The sequence below is a fragment of the Ictidomys tridecemlineatus genome, chromosome 15 (genome assembly GCF_052094955.1).
Source record: "Ictidomys tridecemlineatus isolate mIctTri1 chromosome 15, mIctTri1.hap1, whole genome shotgun sequence".
NCBI lineage: Eukaryota > Metazoa > Chordata > Mammalia > Rodentia > Sciuridae > Ictidomys > Ictidomys tridecemlineatus.
Window position 1 is genome coordinate 60718128 of NC_135491.1, and position 25526 is coordinate 60743653.

The following is a 25526-nucleotide window of genomic DNA, read 5'->3' on the forward strand; positions in this document are numbered from 1 at the left end:
CAGATGCCCAGGGGGACTGCACAGAGATCCAAGAGGTGTCCCAAACAGTCTGGCACACACGGAACTCCACATGTCCTGACCCCCTCCCCAGCCCGGGTACCCACTGTGGTGATGCCAACTCTGTCTCCCAGGTACTTGGGCCAAGTCTTAGGGTTTCCCTGGGTGGAGGAAAGCCGTTCACCCCAGAGCAGCTGTGAAGCCCTCGATAAAGCCCAGAATCCCCAGGGTGTCTCACACCTGCTGCCAGCAAATCGGGCGGGCGGCTCCACAGGAGGGTTTGGATCTTAAATGTTCCCCAAAGGTCACGTGCTGAAGGCTTACTATTGGGAGGTGGTAGAACTTTGAGGAAGAGGGGCCTTGTGGAAGGAAGTTAGGTCACTGGGTGTGAGCCCTTGAAGGGGACATTGGGACCCAGGTTCCGTTCTCGCTCTTTGCTTTAGGTTTCCAGGCAACATGGTGAACAGGTTTTCCCCACCACAGGCTTCCACCATGAGGCTCTGCCTTAACACAAGACCCAAACAACAGGCCAAATCTCTTAAACCCTGAGCTAAAACAAGCCTTTCTTCCTTTTAAGTTGATTTTCTCAGGTATTTTATCACATGATCTTCGGAATCCACCCAGAACTCCAATCCCCACATCTGCTGCTATGTCTGCCATTTTTTCTGGTCCCTACTGGGCTCCTGCTCCTGCTGGGCCACTTTGATCCCTTCCTCCTATGGCGGCCACATGCTCGTGGGGTGGCGGTCAGTGCTCACTGTTCTTGCTCATACCCTGCAGAGCCCACTCCTCAAGGGCAGCAGAGTCACTCAGTGGCCTCACACCTACCTCTCCTCCAGTTACTTCTGTTCACACCACTTTCCTTAATGTTCCGTTTTTAATATCCATTTTTTTAGTTGTAGTTGGACACAATCTCGTGACTTTATTCATTTATTTTTACGTGGTGCTGAGGATCGAACCCAGGGTCTTGTACATGTGAGGCGAGTGCTCTGCTGTTGAGCCACAACCCCAGCCCTCATTTATGTTCCTTGAATGCACAGCTCAGGCCACCTCCAGCTCAGACTAGGCCACTGGTGGCCAGGCTGAGCTTGCACTGGCAGAGGCTGCATGAGCTGGGGCCATGGTGCTGCAGACAGAGGGTGGGTGGTGTTCCTCCTGGAGCCCCTTGCTGTAGCTCTGGGCCCACACTCTGCTCCCTCTTCCCCCTCTGGCTTCCCTTCTTGGCCTCTCTCTGCTGCCTCCTCTCTTGCATAACCTCCCAGCTTTGGAGTGCAGGAAGCCCGTCTGAAGGTGAAGATGTTCTGCACCTGACAAGTTGCAGCTTCCAAAGAAGGCCACAGAACGGCTTCCACACCACAGGCCCGGCCACAGCCCGGCCACTCTCACCAAGAGAGTCTAACCCCTTCCTCTAGAACTCAGAATGGCCTTTTGTAAGAATAGCTGCAAAAACAAAACAACAACAAATACCCCAAAGAGAATGTGTATGGAGCTCCAGGTAGGGGTCCCCATCTGGGATAGGCACGTCAGGGTGAACATGATAAAAAGGCTCCCGTTTGATGCCAGTGGGTTCGGGGTGGCCTTCTGGGTCAGTCAGCTTTTCCTCCCGATGACCAAAATGTCCAAGAAGAATTTTTAGGAGAAAAAGTTCATTTTGTTTCATGGTTTCAGGGTTCAGTCCCTATGGGTCAACTCCATTGCTCTGGACCTGAACTGAGGCAGGACATCACGGAGGAAGGGCCTAGCAGAGGGAAGCCAGGAAGGAGAGAGAGGGCAGGAGGAGCTTGGAACGAGATCTTCAACTCTCCAGCCCTGCCCACCCGGGCTAGTTATCACCAGGAGCCCATCAGATTGCTAATCGGACCAGGCCACCATTTTACAATCAGATCATCCATCTCACCTCCTGCGGGCCTCATGTGCAGACCATGACAGCTGCTATATGGGGATGGACAGCGGCTTTGTGTAGAAAGGAAAAGCAGAACTCGAGTTGGTTTTTCAAAGTTGCAGCAGAGGGCCTGCCTCATCACGAGGTGTGGCGGGGCTCGGGAAAGCTGTGCTAGCCTCAGGCTCAGTGTGTTGTGTGGACGTTCTGAGCAGGCGTGTGCCGTTTCCGTGGGCTTACCCCTCCCCCAAGACAGGCGCCTCCTATGACTTTCTCTTCTTTTTTGAGACAGGGTCTCCTTGTGTGGCTCAGGCTGGTCTTGAACCCCTGGGCTCAAGAGATCCTCCCTCCTCAGCCTCCTGAGCAGCTGAGAGACAGGTCAGAACCACCACCACAGCATTTTTGCAATTTTAATGTAACGGCAGCAGTGTCTTTTAAGTGGTGAAGAAGAAAGAACTCCAAGTACCACACCATAAACAAGCAGGTGGGTGGGTCACAACTCTCTGTGGGGAGAGAAGATCCAGTTGCAACTGGTGAATGGAATGTACCAGTCGTGATGCCACGCGGGATCTGGGCCGAGTCCAGGCACCCTTCTGCCCAGCTCTGCCCCCGCCCCCGCGCTGAGTGGAGCTCAAGTGCCATTTGGTAACTCAAGCACACGGACAGCTCACTCCTGGTCACTGCGAGTGAAGGATATGGACCACAGGCCTCGGGGAACTTCCCTACTGTCCCCCACCTGCCCTCCTGCCCTGTCCTAAATGAGCTGGCCACCAGAACTCCTTCCACGACCTGGTGGTGCTAAGCCCTATAAAACCCAGCCCTTTGTGGCGGCCTGCCACAAATTTCCCCTCAGAAATGTGGTCCATGGAGGGCTGCCTCCATCCCCTTCTTCTTTTTGTATTCTTCCATGTGCTTTCAGTGAGAGTGGTGGCCAAGTGGGGTGGGGACAGAGAGCACCTCAGTTCCTCTTCTGTTCCCACTCACCGCAGCTCAGATGGGTGTCCAAAAGGGACTGATGGAGCTGCCACACTGTGCAGCTCCAGGTGGTCATAACTCAAGGAGAGAAGAGTGCCCTGGAGTTGCACAGACTGTGCCGCTGCCCGCCCTCTGGGAGGATGGTAGCTCAGACGGTGAAGAGGCAGCTGGGCCTCTCTCATCTGCACCTGAAATGCCTTGGACCAGTTCTGCTTTGCTAAATCTGCTTCCAAGATAAAGAATGACCACTTTTCCACAGAGCTTTCTCTTTGTCAGGCGCTCTCCTAGGACTGTACACACCTCCCTGAACCTTCCCAACCTGCGCATGCTGCCCTGAGCAACTTTGGTCTGTCTCCCAGAGTTCCCAACACACCGTAAATAAACAGACCATCAAGAGGCCAGTGGAGCTTTACCCTGCTGCCACCCAACAGGAACGAGCTTGACTCCTCTTTACTAGCTTGAGATACACTGTTTTGGCTGACCCTATGTAAGTCCCCTCCTTCTGACCCAAACTGCAAGAATCCTGGACATGCTGACCACAGCTTCTGTGAGTCCCCTAATAAACCGTGCTCTGTACTCCCCTAGACCTGGCTGCCTCTTTGTGGTCTTCTGACACCTCCTGGACAGTTCTCCCACTCCAGGACTCAGTTTCTCCTTTATCTGCATTTCACAGAGAAGATGAGGAGGCTCTTTGCTAGCTTGTCCTGAGTCTTGGTGAAGGTTGTGTGTCTCCCCTCTGGGCTTACAGTGGCCAAACGTCTGCTTCCTCCAGAGCACCTTCACCAGTAAGAGCTGCAGCTTTGCTCCTCTGGCCGAGGAGAGCCAGGACTCCTGGGCCACCTGTGCCTTTATTGTTCTGATTTTGAGACCAATCACTTCCTACCCCCTTACCCACCCTTCAGACCCACAAGCACCAGTGTATGGTGTGGGCTATGTGACAGGATGGGGAAGGGTCAGGGAGGGGAACCTGGCACCCACTAGCCCTCTCAGGCATCTCTGTCTCTGTCACCGAGCATTGTACCGGGGCTCCCCTCCTCCAGTGGGTGGCCATGGCCACTATTACCCATGGAAAACTGTAGCCCTGATGCTGACCTTTTCCATTCTGAGGAGCAGGATGATTGTCCGAAAACAAAGATTAACGAAAACAGAAAACACTGGGCTCACCAAGGTCACACTCAGAGTTAACTGAAACTGGCCAGCATGTCTCAGAAAGGGGGAGAGTAAGTGTCAGGCCCTCCTGGCCTCCCTGCCCTAGCCACCTGGATTACCCCTGACTGCAGGGTAGGCGGAACCCAGGGGGGTCTTCACCTACAGACAGTGGCTTTTAGAGAGGGGAAGGTGGGGGAGAGCTAGCAGACATAACTGAAAAGAGGAAGGAGGCTTCTGAAAACAGGAGCAGAAATGGGGTGGGGGTAGGAGGGATGGGATTCGTAGGTTTGGGACCACCTGGCTCTTGGAGAGAAAATGTCCACACTTTGTGAACTATCCCTTTCCTACCTGTTCTGATCCATTCTCCATGGATCAGCATCAGAGGGATTTGTGAGTGTTTTTTTTTTCTTGTATTGAGATTTGGATCCTAGGATGCTTTATATTGAGCCATATCCCCTGTCCTTTTTCATTTTGAAACAGGGAAGTTGCTAGGGCTTTGCTAAGTTGCTGATGCTGACCTCAAACTTGTGATCCTCCTTCCACAGCCACCCAAGTAGCTGGGATTACAGGCATGGCCACCACACTGAGCTTCACAGTGATTTTTTGAAAATAAAGTCATAATGGGGTGATGTGGTGCACACCTATACCCACAGCTACTTGGGAAGCTAAAGTGGAAGAATCCCATTAGAGGTCAGTCTGGGCCACTTAGCGAGACCCTGTCTTAAAATGAAAAATAAAATTAAAAGGGTTGGGGGTTTAGCTCAGTGGCAGAGTGACCCTGAATTCAGTCCAAAGTACTGAAATCCGTCAACCATGCCACTTTACCAGACTCTTCCAGCAGAGACAATGACCACAGTGATGTTAAAGACACTGAGGGTGACCAGATGCCAGTAAGAATGTGAAATGGCATAACCACCATGAGAGAATTTTTAAGTTTCTTAGAAAATTGAACACACTCCATATGATCTACCTATTCTGCTGCTGAGTATTTTGCCTAGGAGAAATAAAGGCGTATGTCCACACAAAGACTTGCACACAAATGTTCTAGCAGTTTTATTTGTAATATCAGTGGCAACAGCCCAGATGTTTATCAATAGCAATAAAAAGAGTCAACAACTGCTCCCTGCACAACATGAATGAGTCTCAAAGTAACTACTGAGTGAAAGAAGTTACACAAAAATAAGTACGTACTGTATGAATCCATTTCTAGGAAATTCTAGAAAAGGCAATATAGTGACAGAAAGTAGAACAGTGGTTGTCTGTAGATAGGGGCAGAAAAGGGCACAAAGAACATTTGAAGACAACAAAAATTAGGTTTTCTACCTTAATTGTGATAATAATTTCTCAGGTTCACATATATGTCAAAATGCATCAAATTGAATACTTATAATGTTCAGTTTATTATATGCCGATTGTATCTCCATAAAGAAGAGATAATAGATTCCAGAGGCTTCCATCCCACAAGTCAAAGCCAACATGTCTATAGCTGGCCCATCATCCCTCCATCTTAAGCCCTGTCCTCCTGCCTTCTCTTGGCACAAACTCTAGCTGCAGAACCTGCTCCTGGCTCCACAAGCACACCATGCTGCCAGCTCCTCAAGGCCTCTGTGTTGGCAGTTTCTCTTCTGGATGCTTCTCTCCTGCTTACCCTTGGGATCTCGGCTGGAGCATCTGGCCTTCCTGCCCCTCATCCCAGGTGCCACCTCCTCAGCCTTCTTGGTGCTCAATACATCCCTGATTAGTTTGCTTCTTTGCTTATTGTCTGTCTGCCCTCCTGGGTGCTGGGATCTTGTCTGTCTTCTCAGCACCATATTTTGGTGCTCAGTCAGAACATGGTACACAGTTGGTGCTCAATAAATGCATTGTTGAATGAGTGGAGATATGGTCATGACATATACTAGTTAGAGAGAGGTGGACCTTAAATTGTGAGTCAAGTATGGGGTCATCTTGGCTCTCTTTGGAGCTGGACCAGGACCCACTACTTGCACAAACACAGGCTCAGGTCAACAGTTGGTACTAACATGTGGTTATGGAATGGGCTGCCTGCTAAGCGCACTGTCTTCCTCTCAGCCCTGGCCTTGCCTGGGCATTCAACCCTTCTTCAGTCCAGAGCCCAGGACCAGTGAAGGAAGACAACAGATAGCTCGCCTGCAGCTCCTAGCTTCTGGTGGTAGTGGGAGGACAGACAATAAATGAAAACATACAAGATGGGGGCACCAGTCAGTGCTGGAGCTGAGCGTGAGGGAAGGACACCAATGCAGGAGGAAGCCGTGGAGGAGCCTGCGAAGCCAGGGCTGAGGGTGCGGCCTGGCCTGTTGGGAATCAAGGAGAGAGACTGGCGAGGGAGCCCTGAGGTGGAGTCTGGAACAGGCTTCTTTCTCCCAGGATGGCTGTGGCTGCTGAGCTGAGAGTGGACTTGGGAGGAAAGGGGTTGGGGGCAGGTGCAGCTGCCATTAAGGGTGGTACAGCTTTGAAGAGGCTGAGCGCCCACTTGGACATGTTGAGTGCGAATGGCTTATCAGACATCCCAGTGATGTCAAGAAGAGCGCTGGATGTCAGCCTCCGAGTCATGAGGAGTGAGTGAGGCATCACTGGGGAGCCATTGACAGAGTTGTTTCTTAGAGTCACCTGCCTGAAGGCATCCAGAAAAGGAGTGAGCCAGGACAGAAGGGGTAAAAGGATCCAGGGCAGAGTCAGAGCACTACAGGGTCCAGAAGCAGGAGACCTGAAGGAGCAGCTGGTAGGGTGGGTGAGCAGGGAAAGGTGCCCCCTGAAGGTCTCTCTGTTCATTCTTCTTTGTTGTGGCCCAGTCCTGGGCTTGCCGGAGGACCATAAGGGCAGGCAGTAGAGAAGCAGGGAGAAGGGCCAGGTGGAAAAGAGTCTTCAGGACAGGAGCCAGGGAGGAACAATCAAACCATCAGACCAGCAGCCTTAGAATCCCAGCTCAGTGAATTCCCCTCCAGTATGAACAGGTCTGGAGCGGATGAGCACAAGGCACCAAGTCACCCAGAGCTGGGTGGCAATCTTGCTTCACTCCTTACTGGTGATGTGATCTTTGTGAAGCTGATGATCCACCCCACCTGTAGACCACCCACCTCCAGGCTTGGAGAGGGTTAAAAGAGGTGGTCTGGAGTTCCCACTTGGGAGCCCCCAGTTATAGGCTCTAAAATCATGGTGCCCTCTTTGAGCAAAGTGGCCATTTCCAGAGTCTTTTCACAGAGACCAGAAACAGGGGCACCATGCCCCACAGCTGCCCTCCTCTGTCTCAGTTCCTCCCTGCAGGGATAAAGCTTATCCCTGAGCTGGGGGGCAGGACTGTGAGCTGCAGCAACCCTGCTTCTGTCTACAAACTCCCAGAAAGCAGTAGTAACTGCAGCCTCTGCCGCAGAGGCTGTCTCCCACTGCTGCTGCACTGAACAGCCACAGCCTCCCTGGGTCGAGGATGGACTTGAGAGGAAACTGGGGTAGATGAGTGAAGCTACCTGCTCACCAACAGAGAAGACCAACGAGGTCCAGCACAACGTCTGCGGCCTGTTAGGCGGTTCTCCCTTTTCCTCAACCAAGAGGGGTCCCCCGCCCCAGACCGGGTCTTGCAATATTGCCCAGGCTCCAACTCCTGATCCTCTGGTCACTCTGGAGTGACTGGGACTGCACGCATGCCCCTCACACACACTTTTCTTTTTTCACTTTTCTTTTTTTCTTTTTGACAGAGAGAGAGAGAGAGAGAGAGAGAGAGAGAGAGAGAGAGAGAGAGAGAGAGAGAGAGAATATTTTTTAATATTTATTTTTCAGTTTTCGGTGGGCACAACATCTTTATTTTATGTGGAGCCGAGGATCCAACCCAGCGCCCCGCGCAGGCCAGGGGAGCGTTACCGCTTGAGCCCACCCCAGTCCCACTTTTCTTTTTTAAAGTGATGTGGCTCGGTTTTTACCAGACTTACCACGGTGAGCTGTGTCCCCCGGGGCGGGACGCGGAGGCGCCGGGCGCCGGGCAGGGCGCGCCCTGGGGACCTGGTGTCGTGAGCCTCCGGGCCGCAGGCGGCAGCAGCGCGCGGCGGGGCCGACACAATGTAGCGGCCGAGGCGCGGCGGGTTACAATGTAGCGGCGGCGGCGGAGTCTGGTGAGCGCAGAGCGGCCTCCGGGCGGCGGGCCCGGCCAGCGGGCGGCGAGCGGGGCGCTGGGCCTCGGCGCGCACGGCCCCCGGCAGGGCCTCCTGAAGCCCGGCTGCGGACGCGGACGCGGACGCCCGAGCGCAGGGCCGGCGGGAGGCCCCCGCGCGCCCGAGGCCGGCTTCGGACTCGCGGCCCCAGCTGCCCACCCTCTGGTCCTCTCCCGGGAGCGCCGGGCACTTCCATCTGGCAGAGTTTAGGACCTAGACGGGGGCCCTTTCCACCCAGTTAACTGTCACCTCAGTATGGGATCCGGGAGGCCCAAAGACCCGCCTCACTGTGCCTTCCTCAGCGATGCTGGGTTGCTCTGAGCCTCGGGTTTCCCCTCTCTGAAATGGGTGGGCGTGGTGGAGGACTGATCCCCACCAGGACCTGAGTATCCCCAGGGAGCATTCGGTGGTGGGTGAAGGTGGAGATACGGGTTGGGGGAGGTTTGTCTCTGCAGCTAGCCTCATTGGTGGCTCGTCCTTAAAGGAATGGTAACCCTGTCCCTGGGCACACCTGGGTCCTGGCAGGCCTTGTTTAAGGTACAGATGAAGCGCACTTTGTCCCCCTCCAGGGTGAACTCTCAGGACCTCCAGATGACAGCTGGAATGGTAGCCAGGTGGGCAGGACATGGGGGGACTGATGCATGGATCCTGAAGGTATCCTCAGCTTCAGCTCAGCGTCCCTCTGCCCCTGGGGCTGCTCTGGCTACACTCTGGCGTTTCTTTGATTGCTGTGTTGGCAGTCACCTCCACGACAAGAGGGGAGATCTCTAGAGGGCAGAGGATAGAGAGTGGGGTTCTTTCCTCTGTCTCTCCCCTTTCTTGCCTGTTCCTTTCTAAGTTCAAGCCAGAATAATGGGTGCAGAGCTCTGTGGGGTGACTTTGAAGGGAATGGTTTGCTGGCTCTCTACTAAAGTCAGCAGCTGTACTCTTGCAGCCATGTGCTGGGACATCATCTGTCTGCCCTCAGCAGACAGGGAAACTTGATTCCCTAACCAGTCAGGAGAGAAGCTAGCACTGAGAGGTCAAATGACACCACTGCTTCATCCATCCACTGCCTCGGTGCCAGGCCTGGGGGGTGACAATGCCACTCAGGAGTTGAATAAAAGATGCTGTTTCCTTTGGAGATTGCAGCCCCAAGACAGTTGCTGGGAAGTGTAAAGATATTGAGTCTCAGGCTAAGGTTTGCAGGGAGAGCTCCTGGGGGTGGCTTCCAAGCCCTCTACTCCAATTCCTTTCTCTTGGGCTCATTATCATGTGATTACAGTGATAGTTTTCTCAGCAGCAACTCTGGGCTGCTGACTTTCATGTCTAAATGGACATTTAAGCTCTCATCCACTTAAGGAGGCAGTGTTCTCCCTGACTGTAGGCAATGTGGTCCTGTAGCTCATCACTAGGAAAGCCAGAATTTAAATCAGAGTTGTCATCTCAACAATAATGGTAACAATGATAATAACAAGTGTAGCTGGTACTTATCATGGGCTTACTATGTGCTGGCCAGTACTTTCAGAACTTTGTATTAACCAATATTTACAATAGGCCCATATGGTACCATCATATCTTCATGTGAGAGATGGGAAGTTGGAAGTAGAGAAATATGTAGGCTTTTACCCAAGTCATGTAGTGGGGAACTGGCGGAACGGGTTTAAATTGGGCTTGCTCATCTTAACACCAAGAGGCAACCAGGGTGAAGAATCAGGTTTTGTTTGGGCTGCAAAAGACAGAACTCTATCCCCAATAACAGTGGTGTGAATGGAAGTTTGTTTCTGTCTCACTTGAAAGAAACTTTGCAGTGAGTGCTCAGGGCTCAGATGGTGTCTCCTGCAATCTTGTCATTTGGCCATCTGCATTGTGGCTTCTATGTCCCTGCCCAAGGTAGTTGCTCCAGCTCTACTCAGTACATCTTCACCCCAGACAGCAAAAGGGAGGATGGAAGGACTGCAGAGGGGCAGCCCTCCCTTTAAGAACAATTCCCAGAAGTCTTGTGTGATCTTTTTGTTCATTTCCTATTGGTCAGAACATAGTCACATTACCATGTCTAGCTGCAGGAGAGACTAGGAAATCATGTGACAAGCCAAAAAACGAGGACTCCCTACTCAAGATGAAGGCGTCAGTGAATATTGGGAGTGCATAATCTCTCCTGCTATTCTCTGGGCACTTGGAAGGTGGGTATCAGATGGCTGCCTCCGACTCTGGTGCCCAGTGTGAGCCACCCATAGTCACCAGGTGATAGTGAGAGGCCAGGCTTGAGCCACAGCACCTTCATCCTCTTCTGTACCTTCCCGTTTTGACCCAGGAGCTGCCTGTCAACAGGTGCTGGCTCCTGCCAGACTAGAACTCTGGCTGCCCAACCCATACTCCACATCAGAGGCATAACAAGCAGGACAGGATCCACAGGTGGTGTGGAGCTCCTGACTGCAGTGTAAGGACAGCTTGGGGCTGGGGTGGGGCTGTTTAGCTGCCAGTGAGGTGACACTGGGACCCAGGGCAGGGCCTTTCCTTCTGGACTCAGTTCTCTTCCATTTCTTCTGGGTGAGGGAGCAGAGGAGGAGTCACAGGATTGTCTTGTGTAACAGGTATGGAAGAAGCATAACCAGGACCCGTGGACTTACTGCACAGCTTTGAAAAATTATCTTTTGACTTCCTATGATAGTAAATCTTTTCTGTTTTTGTTTTTTTCTTTCTTTATACAATGGATTTAAACCAGGGTTGCTTTACCACTGAGCCACATCCCCAGCCCTTTTTGTTTTCTACTTTGAGACAGGATCTCACTAAGTTGCTTAAGGCCTTGCTAAGTAGCTGAGGCTGGCCTTGAACTTGTGATCCTCTTGTCTCAGCCTTCTAAGCTGTGTGTGCCACTGTACCCTGCCTATCATAGTAAATCTTACCAAGAGCTTATTTTGTGCTCAACTTCTGTGAACCAATTTCACCTGGAAAGTGGCTGACTTGTGGATGATGGAATGGAGGCAGAGGGAGGCCGTGGAGGGAACAGGGCCAGAGAGGTTGAGGAGTGTGACCCAGCTAATTAAGTGGGAGCCGTATTTGGCTGCCTGTGTTCCTGCCCAGCCAAAGCCCTTCCTTCCTGCCTGGAGTCCTTAGCCCTGTGTGTCCTTAGTTTGTTGAGTCCTGTGACGGGAAAGAACAGTTACTGATCCTTGACTAGGCGCTTCCTTCTTGTTACCTTGGAGGACAAGGCACAGAGCTGTGGGAATGTCCCAGGTCATGTGGCTCTCAGCAGGACTGGAACCCAGACCTGAGAGGTGCCAGCAGAGTCTAGAACCTGGAGGCATTCCTGGAGCAGGGGAAGGTGGGCCCTGCCAGTCACACAACAGCAAAGCAGGGTGGGCCCCGCACTGGCTGCAGTTCCAGGAGTTGTGGTGGGAAAGGAGCACCTTAGGTTGGGATGGAGGGTCCCAGTTGTAGGAGACGTGTCTCAGGGAAGTTGGCCAACAGCAAGGGCATGGCAGGACTTGGCCGAGTGAGGCCAGTTTAGACGTATGGGGGACCCCAGCGCTGGAGCCCTATAGTGTCTGGGGTAAAAAGACCCTGAGCTGGGAAGGAAGACCTTGGGTTCCAGAGCATCTGGCTGGGCACCCTGGATAAGTCGTATACATGACGGACATGAGAAGGGCCGGTCACTGTGGACTTCCCCAGGGGCCTGCCAAGGGGCCTGGAGGGGGTCTGCAGGTGGTTGAGGGGGAGTCTGAGGATGGAGGCTGTAGTGCGGCGATGCTTCCTGAAAGAGGCAGGGGTTTTCGGGAATGGGAATGCTCCATAGTGAGGCTGGGACCTGGGTCCTCATCTTGCCCTGCCTGGCATCAGCAGGTGGAATGCTATGGAATATGATGAGAAGCTGGCCCGGTTCCGGCAGGCCCACCTCAACCCCTTCAATAAGGAGCTGGGGCCAAAGCAGCATGAGCAGGGACCTAGTGAGGAGGCCCTGGACATTTCTTCTGAAGGTAGGTGCTGGGGGACTCTGTGGGCCCCCTGACCCTTCTCCCAGCCCACCACCTTTCCTCCCACTGCCCTCTCCAGCATGCTGGCTTTCTCCCAGAGTGGGTTCCCAAGGGCACAGTCCTTTCTGCCTGCTCTGTGGATTGCTTCTGCCTTCTTGCCAGCAGGAGCTTTTGAGGGCAGGGATTTGTGTCTGGTGTGCCACTGCTGGATCCCAGGGCCTGGCACATAGTCCACGCTCAGAGGACACTTGTGGAACAAACTCTGAGCCAAGACTGGTGGGGGACTGGTTAGCAGGTGAAGCATCCTGTGCAGAGGCCCCTGCTCACCTAGGGGTCAGGAGGGTATGAATCCAGGAACTGCAGAGGTGGCCTGCAGTACACACCAGAGTATGGATTTTGTGTTATAACTGTTCAGTGGCTACACCACACACACACACACACACACACACACTTCCTTTTTGTTAGAAATTCAGTTGCTTTTTTGGCTGTGTAGAATCAGTGCAGAGTCCATGTAGTTATACATGAGGTATCTGCTGTAGAAACTGAGATGTTTCTATAAAACTATCTTGTGGGCCTCCTTTAGCACCATTGAATACCATTCCACCTCATCTTTTTTTTTAATATTTATTTTTCGGTTTTAGGTGGACATAATATCTTGATTTCACATTTATGTGGTGCTGAGGATCGAACCCAGGCCCTTGCACGTTCTAGGCGAGCGCTCTACCACCGAGCCACAGTCCCAGCCCCTCCACCTCATCTTTTTGAATTAAACCAAATGGGCGTGCAGAGCTGAGCAGGCCCAGCTCCCCAGGGCCTGCTTCCTGTGTCCACCTGCGTCCCACTTCCCAGCTTCCTTCCTGGGGGATGAGGAGCGTGAGAGAGAGCAGGCTGACTCTTCTTTCCTACCATCCTCCATGCCCCTCCTCTCTTCCTGCAGAGACCCTGCCTGAGCTGCCCCCTGGGGAGCCTGGGTTCCACTGCTCTGAGCGCGTGATGGACCTTGGCCTGTCTGAGGACCACTTCTCCCGCCCTGTGGTGAGGTTTGGGTCTGGGAGGGGAGAGGGGCTGGACCATGAGGTTTGAGGTGTGCAGTCTTCCCTCCCCAGGGAACCACCATTTTCAGGTGTTGATCGTCCCCTCCTCAGCCAAGTCCCCTGGAGCTCGAATCTGAGCCTGTTTGAGAGCAGGCGGAGAAAGCCTGGGTTTGGAGCTCGAGAACCTGGGGCTTCCGTCCTCCTCTAGGCTCCTGCTCCAGATTCTTGGGGAGCCAGTGTGAGGGTTGGTTCCCTTTGGGGTCTTCAGGGGTCTTGTAGATCAGCAGTAGAGTGAAGGTGGATGAGGAAAGCAGGGGGCCTTCCCTGCCTGCCCGCCGCCCAGCACTGAGGGCCACTCTTGCTTGTTCTACATGAAGTTCTACAAAAGGGTTCCTTTGAATGAAAAGTGAATGTGGAAGAGCTGGAATTATTTTAAAAGTTAGAAAGCCTTTAGTTTTATGCAAACTATCTCCAACTTTTATTTGAGAGAAACACAGTAAAATCAGAATGTAACTTAAAAAGATTTAGCCAGAAGTCACCCGATTCTCATTCATTTTTCATTTTGTATGTGGCCTTAAAACGTTGCCCACGCAGATACGGGTTTTTGTCTTTATCGTAACATTTTGAATGCTTCCTTTTGGCCACAGACTTTCCGAGGAGAAGGGAAGGGTGCGTCTTCTCTTTGCTGGGTCTTAGAGCCCAGCACGCCGGTGGATGAGGAAGGCTCCTGAGTGTCCGCCCAACCTGCTCAGCTCCAGGAGCTGCCTCCCTGTGGTCTGTTCTGAGTCTGGGGCTTAGCAAATCCCTGCCAGTCTGGTGGTGGTGGACACTCCAGGCTCCTTTATTGGCCTATGTCTGGACTTGGCAATTGAGCCAAGTGGCCATTTCCTCTCCTTTACGACAGCAAGTGTCATTTCCCCAGCTTGCCTCTAAGGGGAAGTTCTTCTGAAGTCAGTGTAACAGTCAGCCACAGTGGTGCGTACTTGTAATCCCAGTGACTCGGGAGGCTGAGGCAGGAGAATTGCAAGTTTAAGGCCGATTTTCTCAGCAACTTAGTGGGACCCTGTCTCAAAAAAAATACCACCACCACCAACAACAACAAACCAGCACTGGGGATGTAGGTCAGTGGTTAAGTGCCCCTGGATTCAACCCTCAGTACAAACAAACAAACAAACAAACAAATAGTAAGTGAAATAGTAGAGTCAACAAAACAAAAAAACGAACAAACCCCAGTCAAATTTCTGAAAAAAAAAAAAAAGGAAGTTAGTGTGCTTGTGTGTGGAGGAGTGGGGGTTGGGCTGGGGACCCCATCAGCTTCCAGCATGTCAAACAAGCCCTGTACCACTGAGCGTCCATCCCAGCCCTGGGAAGTTGTATTTTGGAAAGCATCCTGAATTACTGGGTCTTCAGAAGTCTGTGGGTAGACTAGTCTAGTTGGGGACAGGCAGTGCAGGATGGATTCTGACTGTGCTGCTAATTCTCCTGAGCTTTGAACAAGTCCTCATCTGGGGGAAGGGCTTGAGGTCTGCTCTGTGCCTAACTGTCCATGAGGACCAGTCTGGCCTCCAAGGGAGAGTCCAAGGAGTGGCCATCTGACTGCTCCCCAACCTGGCAGGGTCTGTTCCTGGCCTCTGATGTTCAGCAACTACAGCAGGCAATCGAGGAATGCAAGCAGGTGATCCTGGAGCTGCCCGAGCAGTCGGAGAAGCAGAAGGACGCAGTGGTGAGGCTCATCCACCTGCGGCTGAAGCTCCAGGAGCTGAAGGTGGGTGCTGGCCGGCTGTGCCACAGAGGGAGCCTAGAGCCAGGGCTGTAGCAGTGGGGACAGGAGCACCAGGGTGGCCTCCAGTTCCTCCCTGGTGCGTCTTTTTGGGCTCTGAGGGGCTGAGATACAAAGGCATCTAGAAATGCAGAGTGAGAGATGGGCCCTTATCCCAAGTGCAGGCTTTTCCCCTCTTGGTGGCAAGGAACAGAAACCTGACCTTAAGTAGCTTCAACGAGAAGAAAAGTATTTTCTTGTTAACTGACAGATCCTCAGGAATCCTGCCCTCTTTTGTTCTGCTCTCCATGTTTGCCCCCTCCTCAGTAGTCCGCCGTCAGGTGATGCAGACAGGAGCCCAGCAAGGCAGCCGGGTGGTTCTGGGGATGGAACTGGGGCCTCCTGCCAGTTAGGCAAGTGCTCGACCACTGAGACAGCCCCAGTCTGAAGCTCCCCTTTGTCAGTGGTGAGGGCAGAAGTCAGTCCTGGGCCCTCCTGACCTCTGATGGGCTGGTCCTGCCACATGGCCAGGCCTGAAACCGCACCGCAGTGTGCCAGCTCTGGTCATGTGCCCCACTGAAGCAATACCTCTTGGAGCCACATCCTCCTCCCTAGATGAGGAGTAGGAGTTTCCTGACAGGAGAACAGAAGGAGGTAATGAATCCCAGAGTCCAAAATCCCTAGTGTCCACTGCAGGCCAATTGTGTTCCTCGGCTTGGCTGTCATTGTGTGCCCTGCAGTGACCCACAATGTGTGTGTGGCCACAGCCTCACTGATTTCCTAAAGCAGACCCCACATCAGGAGACCCTGGGAAATCAGTAAGGCTGTGGCCACACACAATCCAAAAACTCAGTGGTTTAAAGGAGATTGGTGTGAGACTTTCCTCATGAACCCCCCAGGTGGTCCAGGCCTGTGTGACAGGTGATGGTGTTGAAGACCCGAGTCATCCTTTTTCATGGCTCTGCCATTCCCTGGGGGCGTCCCAAAGGGCTCCACACCACGTCGCTTTGGTCTGCACCCAGCCAGCAAAGGGACAGTAGATCCTTCCTGCTCACAGGGCAGTCCCAGGTGGCAAGGGGCTGGCCAGGCTGCCGGGAAATGGCGTGGGTGGCCTGTGATCTTGCCCCTGACTGACCGTCTTCCTATGGCTAATGGGAACTCGCACTCTATAAGCAGTGCCTGGAGGAAGTAAGTAGAGGGGCTGGAATAAAGGAAAGGAGCTGAAGCCAACCCACTGGTGGCCCTTTCCTGGCTCTCGTCTGTAGGACCCCAATGAGGATGAGCCCAACATCAGGGTCCTGCTTGAGCACCGCTTCTACAAGGAGAAGAGCAAGAGTGTCAAGCAAACCTGCGACAAGTGCAACACCATCATCTGGGGACTCATTCAGACTTGGTACACCTGCACAGGTAGGCCAAGATTGAGACCACTCCTACTGGATAAGCAGTCCAGGTCTCTGGGGCAGGGCAGAGAAGTCCAAAGCTCCGCTTCCAGATGTGGGTCATGTTCAGGTGAATCCTCTAGAGTGTACACTGTGGACCAGGACCTACTGTGTGCTGGAGATACAAGGAACAGTTAGGGGCAGAGATCCTGCCTTCACTGGCCTGCATCCAGATCCAAGCTGTCCAGTACAGTGGTCACTAACTCTACATGGCCATCAAATTTAAACAGGAATAAATCAGTGGTACTGTCTACATTGCGAGTGCTCAATAGCCACCTGAGGCTGGTGGCTGCCACACTGGACAGTATGGAGAGAACATTTCCTTCACTGCAGAAGATTTCCTTGGTGGAAATATCAGACTAGTAGATGACATGGTAGTAAAGAAGAAAGGGAAAGGGAATAGGACGTATGGTGGGTAGAGTGGATACCACTTTAGGGTGCCCACGTGGCATTTAAGCAAATGCTTGGAGGTCAGGGAGCAAGGCAGGGATGTACCTAGGGAGGAGTGTTCTGGTTGAGGAAGCCAGGTAATGAAGGGTCCCATGGTTGAAGTCTTCAAGGAGGAGCAGAAGAGCGACTAGAGCGTCCTGTGTGAGGAGGTGTGGTGAAGTTGGCTTGTTTGTAGAGCCATAGGTGCTTGACTGCTTTAGACGCTGGCTGCTGAGTTGAGCAGGGCGGGAGGAGGGGGCAAAGCCGGAAGGAGAGGTGAGTAGCAGGGGGACGGTACGAAACTCTGATGGGTACGATGGAGTGAGAGGTGCTGAGGCCATGCCAGCTGGGGGTTTGGGTGTGCAGCGTAAAAGATAAGGGGAGTTGGCATAACTCATGGCGTCTGGGCTCAGCTGTGGATGGATGGAGTTGCTGAAAACCAGAGGGGAAACAGGACTGGGGATGGAACAGAAGAGTGAGAATTCCATTTGGAAAGCTTGGGTTTGGTGGGTGGGAACGGCAGGTTGGCCCCAGGACATGTCTCTCGAGTTGAGAGATAAGGCTCAGGGAACTGTGAGGATCTTTAAGGCACTTCTGGGGCAATGCCACAGTAAGGTCTTGGATTGATCTGGACACTGCAGCAGAAATGTGCAGGATGCAGAGTGGTCCTGCTGAAGGTCAGCCTGTGCTGCAGGACCCTCCTCTCCACTTCTAAGAGGCCTGGTTGTTCCCACCCAGGGTGTTACTACCGCTGCCACAGCAAGTGCTTGAGCCTCATCTCCAAGCCCTGCGTGAGCTCCAAAGTTAGCCATCAGGCTGAGTATGAGCTGAACATCTGCCCTGAGACAGGGCTGGACAGCCAGGATTACCGCTGCGCTGAGTGCCGGGTGCCCATCTCTTTGCGTGAGTGGTGGCAGGGAGAACAGGGTGAGGGAGCTGTTCCAGCATGGGTAGTGGAAGGATTGAGTGAGGGTCTGGGGGTCAGTCCCTGCTCCCTGTCTTTGGGAAGTGACTGACAATTGCATTTCTGACTAAAAGCCAGCTGAGGTTCTAGCTATTTCCTGACTTGCCCACATCTCTACCTGGCTGGGACCAAAGCTCAGCTCTGTGGCCCTCTGTCACAGGAAGCCCACCCAGGCAGGGACCAGGAGAACCACAGGCTAGCCACACAGAGCGGGTGTTTTGAGACTTACCAGCATCCATTCATGGCTCCCACGAGCGGTCCTGGAGTGGGATCCTCCTGCCCTGTGTAAATGGTGATCAAACCCAGGGCATAAGCCCCCAGCCTCGTGGCTTAGGGGTGGTGGTCTGGTTTGGAGTGTGGGGTCACTGACCCTGCTTTCTATTTTCTGTGGGCTGTGGGCTGCCAGTGACCTTGAACGGCTGATCCCCACAGGGGGCGTGCCCAGTGAGGCCCGTCAGTGCGACTACACAGGCCAGTACTACTGCAGCCACTGCCACTGGAACGACCTGGCCGTCATCCCTGCACGAGTGGTGCACAACTGGGACTTTGAGCCCCGCAAGGTGGGGGTTGGGGACAGGGAAGAGGGCCTGGGGAGGGAGAGCCAAATGGCAGGCCAGCGGTGGGTGTGTCCCATGGCCAGCAGGCGCGTGTGGGCGGGATTTGGCTCCCTGGGCTGGCGTGGTCACTCCACCACCCCGCAGGTGTCTCGCTGCAGCCTGCGCTACCTGGCGCTGATGGTGTCCCGGCCAGTGCTCCGCCTCCGGGAGATCAACCCTCTGCTCTTCAACTACGTGGAGGAGCTGGTGGAGATCCGGGTGAGGCTAGGGGCGGGCAGGATGCTGTATCTGATGGATTCAGTTTTCTAGCCGTGGAGGGCCACAAAAGGTGTGCGCAGAGGAGAGGTACTGCTTAGGTTCAACTGGCCCGCTTGGCTGCCCTGCAGATTGACAGTGCTGACGCTGTCCTGGAGCAATCTGATGCAGGCACGGAGGCGATTTTTTAATTTCTAGTAGTCTTATTAAAAAAGTAAAAAGAAACAGGTGAAGATGTTTACTAATATATTTTATGTAACCCAGTGTATCCAAAAGGTGATTTAAATGTGCAATCAGTATGTAAAATTATTGATCTATTGTACCCTTTGTGTGTGCCACATCTGAGAATGCCAGTGTGTGCTGCACACTTAGTACAGACCAGCTACGTTCACCTGCTCTGCGCCACGAGGGAGAGCTGGGACTGAGGGCAGACTGAGGCTCTGTCCAGGTAGGAGGTGCCACATTGCCTCAGGCAAGGTGGGGGACAGGGTTAGTTCCCATGTCACCTGGGAGAGGACCAACAGAGCAGGTTGAGTCGCCCACGCCACAGGGCTGATGAGAGATGTGGGATCCATTGGAATCTCAGTTCAGTGCTGGATGTGGACCAGTATTGCCCTGACGGGTGCGTTGCAGGCCTGGGGAGCTGGGATAAGCAGAGTGGCTGGGGGATTCTGTGGGCGACAGTAAATGAACCTCAAGATCCTGACGTGAGTGTGGCTGGAACTCTCGGATCTGGGACCATCCTGGGGAAACTGAGGGTACCTCCCCATTCCCTGCTCATCTTGTTGCCATGCAGACTGTAAACCGAGGCCACCTAGTGGACATGACCCCATCAAACCAGCACAGGGCCAGTCCCTTTGCCTTGCTGACGAGGTCATGGCGAGGGGCCATGACCACCTTTCTGGATCTGTGTGCCCTTAACGGTGTCCTATATGCCTCCCCTCTGCCCTAGCTGAGGAGTTAACCTGCTCCCTTGTCCACAGAAGCTGCGCCAGGACATTCTGCTCATGAAGCCATACTTCATCACTTGCAAGGAGGCTATGGAAGCTCGTCTGCTACTGCAGGTCAGACTCTCAGAGGGACTGGCCCCAAAGAGCCAGGGTGATGGAATCACCTCACACTCAGAACTTTTCAAATAACTTGGTAGTTGTGTTTGTTTAACTTGTAGCAGTCTGGGCCTCCCAAACTGTGCCGGAACACCAGGTTGATAATAAGCCATCAGGTAGTCTACCCACAGAAGTGTTCTTTGATTATTTCAGTCTTGGAAACAGATGAGTAAGATGTCCTTCAACCTTCATGTGAGTCTCCATGGGGGTGAACCTGGCCCAGCTTCCTCCCACAGGAGACACACAAGTTGTCTTTTTTTGTTAATATCTTTAATTTTTATTTATACATTTTTATGTGGTACTTAGGATTGAACGCAGTGCCTCACACATGCTAGGTGAGCACTCTACCAGTGAGCCACAACCCCAGCCCAGGAGGAACACAAGTTTTATTTTATTTTTTCATTTATTTTTTAGTTGTAGATGAATACAATATCTTTATTTTATTTTATGTGGTGCTGAGGATCGAACCCAGGGCCTCACGCAGGCCAGGCGAGCACGCTTCCGCTGAGTCACAACCCCATCCCAAACACAAGTTTTAAAACTCACCTGTTTGGGGCTGGCTGGGGATGTGGCTCAAGCAGTAGCGCGCTCGCCTGGCCTGCGTGAGGCCAGGGTTCGATCCTCAGCACCACATACAAAGAAAGATGTTGTGTCCGCCGAAAACTAAATAAATAAATATTTAAAAACAAAACAAAAACAAAAAGCTCACCTGTTTAGGGCTGGGCCTGTGGCTCAGTGGTAGAAGGTTTGCTTAGCATTTGTGAGGCCCTGAGTTCCATCCTCAGCACCACATAAACATAAATGAATAAAGCAAAGGTCTTGTGTTCAACTGCAACCAAAAGAAATATTTAGAATAAACCACCTGTTTATTCTTCAACCAACATTCACGACTCTGGTCTGGATTCTGAAAACAGTGAATAGGACAAGCAGGAGAGTTCTGTACCCTTGGAGAGTGTCCATCAGTCAGGAATTCAAGAAAAATAAGTGTATGTCAGAGATGAGCACAGTGGACAAGAGAAAGCAGGGAAGGGGACAGGGAGTGTGGGGCAGGTGCCAAGCAGGGGAACTGGGAAGAGGGACAGCCAGAATTGGGAAGGACTGGAAGAGGGGAGTGGTGGGACCACCACTGTGGCTGAAGGGGCATCAGAGGGGCATATAGACCCAGAAACATGGCCTTGGCTCCGTGACCCTCTTAGGCGTCCCCAGGCTCCTGGATTCTGTTCCTGAGCCCACACACAGGTACCATCCTCAGCACCCTGAGCCCTGACCATGGGAGTGGCCTGGTGGAGGGGAGGGCCCTTGCTCTGTGCTTGGGGTAACATCTTCCGGCTCACAGCTCCAGGACCGGCAGCACTTTGTGGAGAACGATGAGATGTACTCCATCCAGGACCTGCTGGATGTCCACCTGGGCCGCCTGGGCTGCTCGCTCACTGAGACCCACACACTCTTCGCCAAGCACATCAAGCTGGACTGTGAGGTGGGTCTCCATAGCCCTCCATGGTTGGGGTCTGGACCAGAGGGACCATGAAGCTGCTCTTTGGCCCTCCAGACTCGAGAGCTGGGATTGGCAGAAGCAGCAGCTGGGTCCAGCCTATCCATGGCCCGAGCTGGCACCTACCTGCCCACCTTCAATTCCCACACTGTTTCCCCTTCCTACCAGCGGTGCCAGGCCAAGGGGTTCGTGTGTGAGCTCTGCAGAGAGGGCGATGTGCTGTTCCCATTTGACAGCCACACATCTGTGTGTGCCGACTGCTCAGCCGTCTTCCACAGGTGGGTGTGGCCTGGCCCCAACTTCAGCCTGGGTGCTGAGCTCAGCTGTGGCTCTGTCTGCCCTCAGCTGTGGCTGGTCTGTGTGAGCCTCACTGCTGTCCCCGAGAGACAGGGAAACAGACCTTTGGGCCTTGGCCGATTCTGAGAGTCGTAGTTAGATCCTGGTGTCTGACTAAATGAAAAATCCTATTAGGGATGAATGCCCACGGAGCTGAGAAGGGATGGCTGCGGCCCAGATGGCCCTGCACTTGCTCCCTTCTGCACCAGTGCCATTCACTCTTCAGGTCAGCACAGGCCAAATGTTCCCAATCTTTAGTTCCTGAAACCCTTAGTGCCTCAGTTACTTAAAAAACAAACAAACAAAACTGACACTTTTGATTCCTAAGTACCTATGTCCAAACAGTGTTATAAGGATTTATGTCCTGAACATTTATTTAGTTACTGTTTGGAAAAATAATACACATAAATTAGAAGAAAAGCATTTTGAATTTCTTGTTCAGTAAGTATCATTCTCTACAATGACACATGTGCACATGCTGGGCCCTGAAGTCAAGTGGGACACTGTTCCCCATGTTCTGCCCACACTGATTTTTGCTGGGCATCTGCTGTTTATCATAGCAACTGATGACATCTCAGCTCTACACAGCTAGGGAGTCACAAAATTCCCTTGATCTAGTAGTCTGCATGTGCCTCACAGACTTCAAATATTGCTGTGTTCTCTTCAAAGAGGTAAATGAGCTTGTAGAGCCCCACACACTCTCTGCAGTGCCCTGGCATGCCTTGACACACAGTTTAGAACCAGGGGTAGAAGCACCAGAGTGGCACGAACAGGTAGAGACAGTCAAGTAGCTACAGGTGTGGAGCCTAGGTGTGACTGCCTGGCGGAGCCCCACTAACTAGGAGCCTGCAGCGTTGGGTAATGTGCGGACCTTAGCAGAGGCACATTCGTGGGCCTCAAGGTTAGTGACACCTGGATGAAGATCCTGCTCTCCTGTGGTACTGAACATCTGTGAGCCTGTTTCTGTGTTTGTAGAGGGTTAATGGAAGCTAACTTAGGAGGCTGTGAGAGTCCCATGGTATAATTTTACATGCAGAGTCCCAGCCTGTCTTTCTGCCCCCAGGGACTGCTACTACGACAACTCAACCACCTGCCCCAAGTGTGCCCGGCTCAACTTGAGGAAGCAGTCACTCCTCCAGGAGCCCGATCCAGACTTGGATGCCTAGAGCTCTGGGCACACCACCAGCCTATCTGGCACCCACCCCACTGGCGTTGCAAAGCCAGGGTGCTGTTTCTGCCCTGAAGACCCTTTGGGTGCATCCCTTGGATGTCTTCACTCCTGCTGGGCCAGAAGTGGGTGAGCAGTGCCCACCAGGACTGATGCTCTCCAGGTGCTGGCTGGACTTGGGGCATCTGCACCTGGCTGTTAACTTGGTGTGCTGCTGTGAGGGGTCACAGTGTAGTCCCTACCCTCCACCCCCACTAGAGGATTTCTTGGTCAGGGTGAGACTTTCTAGGGGGATAGGGAAGGACCTCTTGCTTCCCCAATCCCCTAGGGCCAAGGCTTCTGGGTTCTAGAGATGTCCCTCCCTGCTCCTGTCCAAGCCACTCTGCAACTGGTCAGGTAAAGACCCCCAGAGGGCTTCAGAGGAGTGGCCAGTGAGACCTGAGCCTGCCAGCTGCATACATCCAGCCTTGGGCCTGTTCCATCTGCTCTGGCAGAGGCTTTGGATCCTACCTGAAGACCAACCCTCCTGGTCCCTGGCCTCGTTGGGAGCTTCTGGTCATCCCTGGCTGGGGCTCTTCAAGGTTGTGTCCATGGCACCACCTGAGGTCCTTCTAAGTCGTCCATGGGCCGTCAGTCCATTGGGTCCCTGCCCTCCCTGATCAGGAAAGGGAGGCTTCCTGCTGAGGGGCTTCTCCTGGTGGGTGCGCTTGCTGCTGCTCTTGCTCTGGCACAGCCCCCTTATCCTGGTGCTCTGAGATGAGTGGTGGTGGGCCCAGCCCAAGAAGGGTGTCCTGGCCTCTGGTGTGTAGCAGGAACTGGGTCCCTGGAGGAGGTCCCAGGTCAGGTAAAGGAGTTGGGTACAATAGGCCTGTGTGGCATTCCTTGGGATCACATTTGTCCCTGGAGCTTCGTCTTGCTGCCAGTCTGGGAAGAGCTCCAGAGAGCTCAGAGATGACCATCCAGAAAGTTTTGGTTTGGGGCCTGAGGCCTGAGAAATGGGAATATTTGCTGGAGGAAGAACGAAGCAGGAGGTGTAGAGCTCATGCAGGAATGTCCAGACCTGGAAGGTGGGTAGGACCCAGGCTTTTCAGTGGGAAGGCCACTCCCAGCCTTGGGGTTTGCACCTTACAGGCCCTAGGGACGGGATGTTGCAGGAGGGGATGTCAGGACATGGTCTCCTAGTCGTCTGTCCCTGGACAGCTGGGATTGCTTTGTCTGTCCCTTTCCTCCCCACCCTAGACTGTGCTTGGCTTTGGACATACACAGGTGGTGGGCAGAGGGCAGGTGATGGCTATCCATCACATGTGACTAAGCCCAAGAGACACTCCAGCCAGCAGGACACAGCCCAGCTTGCTGGCTCATTCTGGGGGTGGGGGGTGGGGCTGAAACAGCACCCTCCTTGTCCGGCTGTGCCACCAGTTGGCTTGAGGCAAGGCGCTTGCTGTGTTTTGCCTCAGTTTCCCCATCTGGAAAATGGGGAAAGTGGTATTGACCTACCTCAGGGTGGAACAGTGACAAGGGGACACTGCTGAAATTCTTTAAGGAGTGTGACATGAGTCGGATCAGTGGTGGGTCCCTATCCTGCTTCCCCTTTCTCTTTGGGATAGAATGGGTGGGGGCAAAGGCTAAGTGCCCTTTTCCTATACCCCTAAATCTGCATGTCTATCACTACTGCATCACATTTCTGTCACATGGATATTGGTCATTCCTGAATCTTCTGTGTAGTCAACATCACGTTATTCTAGTTACAAAGTATTATGTCCTTAGAAAACATCTGTAGGCTGGCATTTGTTGGACAAAGCGTTGGCTCCCACTTTTTAGATATTCCCCACTCCTCCCACTACTACTGTGCTTTTTTAAACTCACCTCTATACCTTGTCCCCTAACACCTCTTCTCTACCTTTCTGGATGACAGTCGTCTTTAATTAGAATCATGTGTGGGACCTTCTACTAGTCACAGCATGATAGGAAGAACCACAGCCAGAAGTTGATTTGCATGGCCAGCATCTTATAGAAGACTACACCCAAAGATACCCATAGCGTGGAACACGGATGGCCTGAGGAAGGCCCAGTTACAGTAATGCCACCATCTGTGTCTTATTAAATGTGTTCTCTAGACTCTGGTGTGTGTGGTGAATCTGGGATAAAGCAGAGTTGTTCGACATAAAAGCTAACATCAGGGGTAGGAAACCTCATGGCCTTCCCCTCCAGCAGGCTTAAATGTACCTGGTTTCGGGTGAAGTTGGAAGAAGTGCTTAAGATGGGGCTGGGGTTGTGGCTCAGCAGCGGAGCGCTTGCCTAGCACTTGCGAGGCCCTGGTTCGATCCTCAGCACCACATAAAAATAAATAAATAAAATGAAGGTATTAAAAAAGAAGAAGAAGTGCTTAAGATGGTGTCAGACAGATCAAGACCTGAGCCTTCTCTGGTGGTGTGTGGAGAACTTGCATAATTTATCTCAGCCTTCATTTTGATGAGCTGGGATGACCACACAAATCTCCAGGAAGCATTTGGCACTGTGCCTTCCATGTAGAAAATGCTCTGTAAATAGCAGCTATGTTTCTCTGAAGTCCTCAGGACTGGCTCAACAACAAGCTGAGGTAGACTGGCCCATCACATAATCATGACATGTTTATCCAGAGTCCATTCTGGCTCTCAGGAACATCATCCATCTTCACAAGCCAAACCCATTAGAAAGGCCCTCACTGCAGCTCAAGGCCCTTGAATAGGGGTTATTAATGGATGGTCTTCATGAGATTCATAAATCCCCTTCCAAATTAGATTGAAAACTCTAGGTATGCATTTTTTTTTCTGCAGAGATGGGATCTACAGTTTTGAACAGGATCTCAAAGGGGCTATGATCCAGATTACATCA

The 25526-nt window shown here is 52.8% G+C and overlaps 1 protein-coding gene and 1 long non-coding RNA gene across 13 annotated transcripts; one reads left to right on the top strand and one right to left on the bottom strand.

Moving 5' to 3' along the window:
- Window positions 1–5029: 5029 nt before the first annotated feature.
- On the bottom strand, window positions 5030–8069 carry LOC144370964 (uncharacterized). Its single transcript, XR_013431114.1, has 2 exons — window positions 7942–8069; window positions 5030–7699 (listed from the first exon to the last, which is right to left on the bottom strand). It is a non-coding gene; the product is annotated as an uncharacterized LOC144370964 (long non-coding RNA).
- Window positions 7989–24770, top strand: Def8 (differentially expressed in FDCP 8 homolog). 12 transcript variants are annotated; one of them, XM_078032882.1, is made up of 13 exons: window positions 8038–8121; window positions 8730–8774; window positions 11980–12116; window positions 13051–13148; window positions 14763–14912; window positions 16172–16313; window positions 17513–17677; window positions 18171–18298; window positions 18440–18553; window positions 19534–19614; window positions 20993–21133; window positions 21317–21426; window positions 22548–24770. In XM_078032882.1, exons 2-13 carry the CDS (start codon window positions 8752–8754, stop codon window positions 22648–22650), a joined length of 1392 nt encoding a protein of 463 aa, XP_077889008.1. In that variant the 5' UTR covers window positions 8038–8121; window positions 8730–8751; the 3' UTR covers window positions 22651–24770. The 12 variants fall into 12 exon arrangements, with proteins under 12 accessions (XP_077889010.1, XP_077889008.1, XP_077889013.1 ...); XM_078032883.1 differs by lacking the exon at window positions 8038–8121 and adding an exon at window positions 8204–8364; XM_078032884.1 differs by lacking the exon at window positions 8730–8774 and having other exon boundaries at window positions 7989–8121.
- The last annotated feature ends 756 nt before the right edge of the window (window positions 24771–25526 follow it).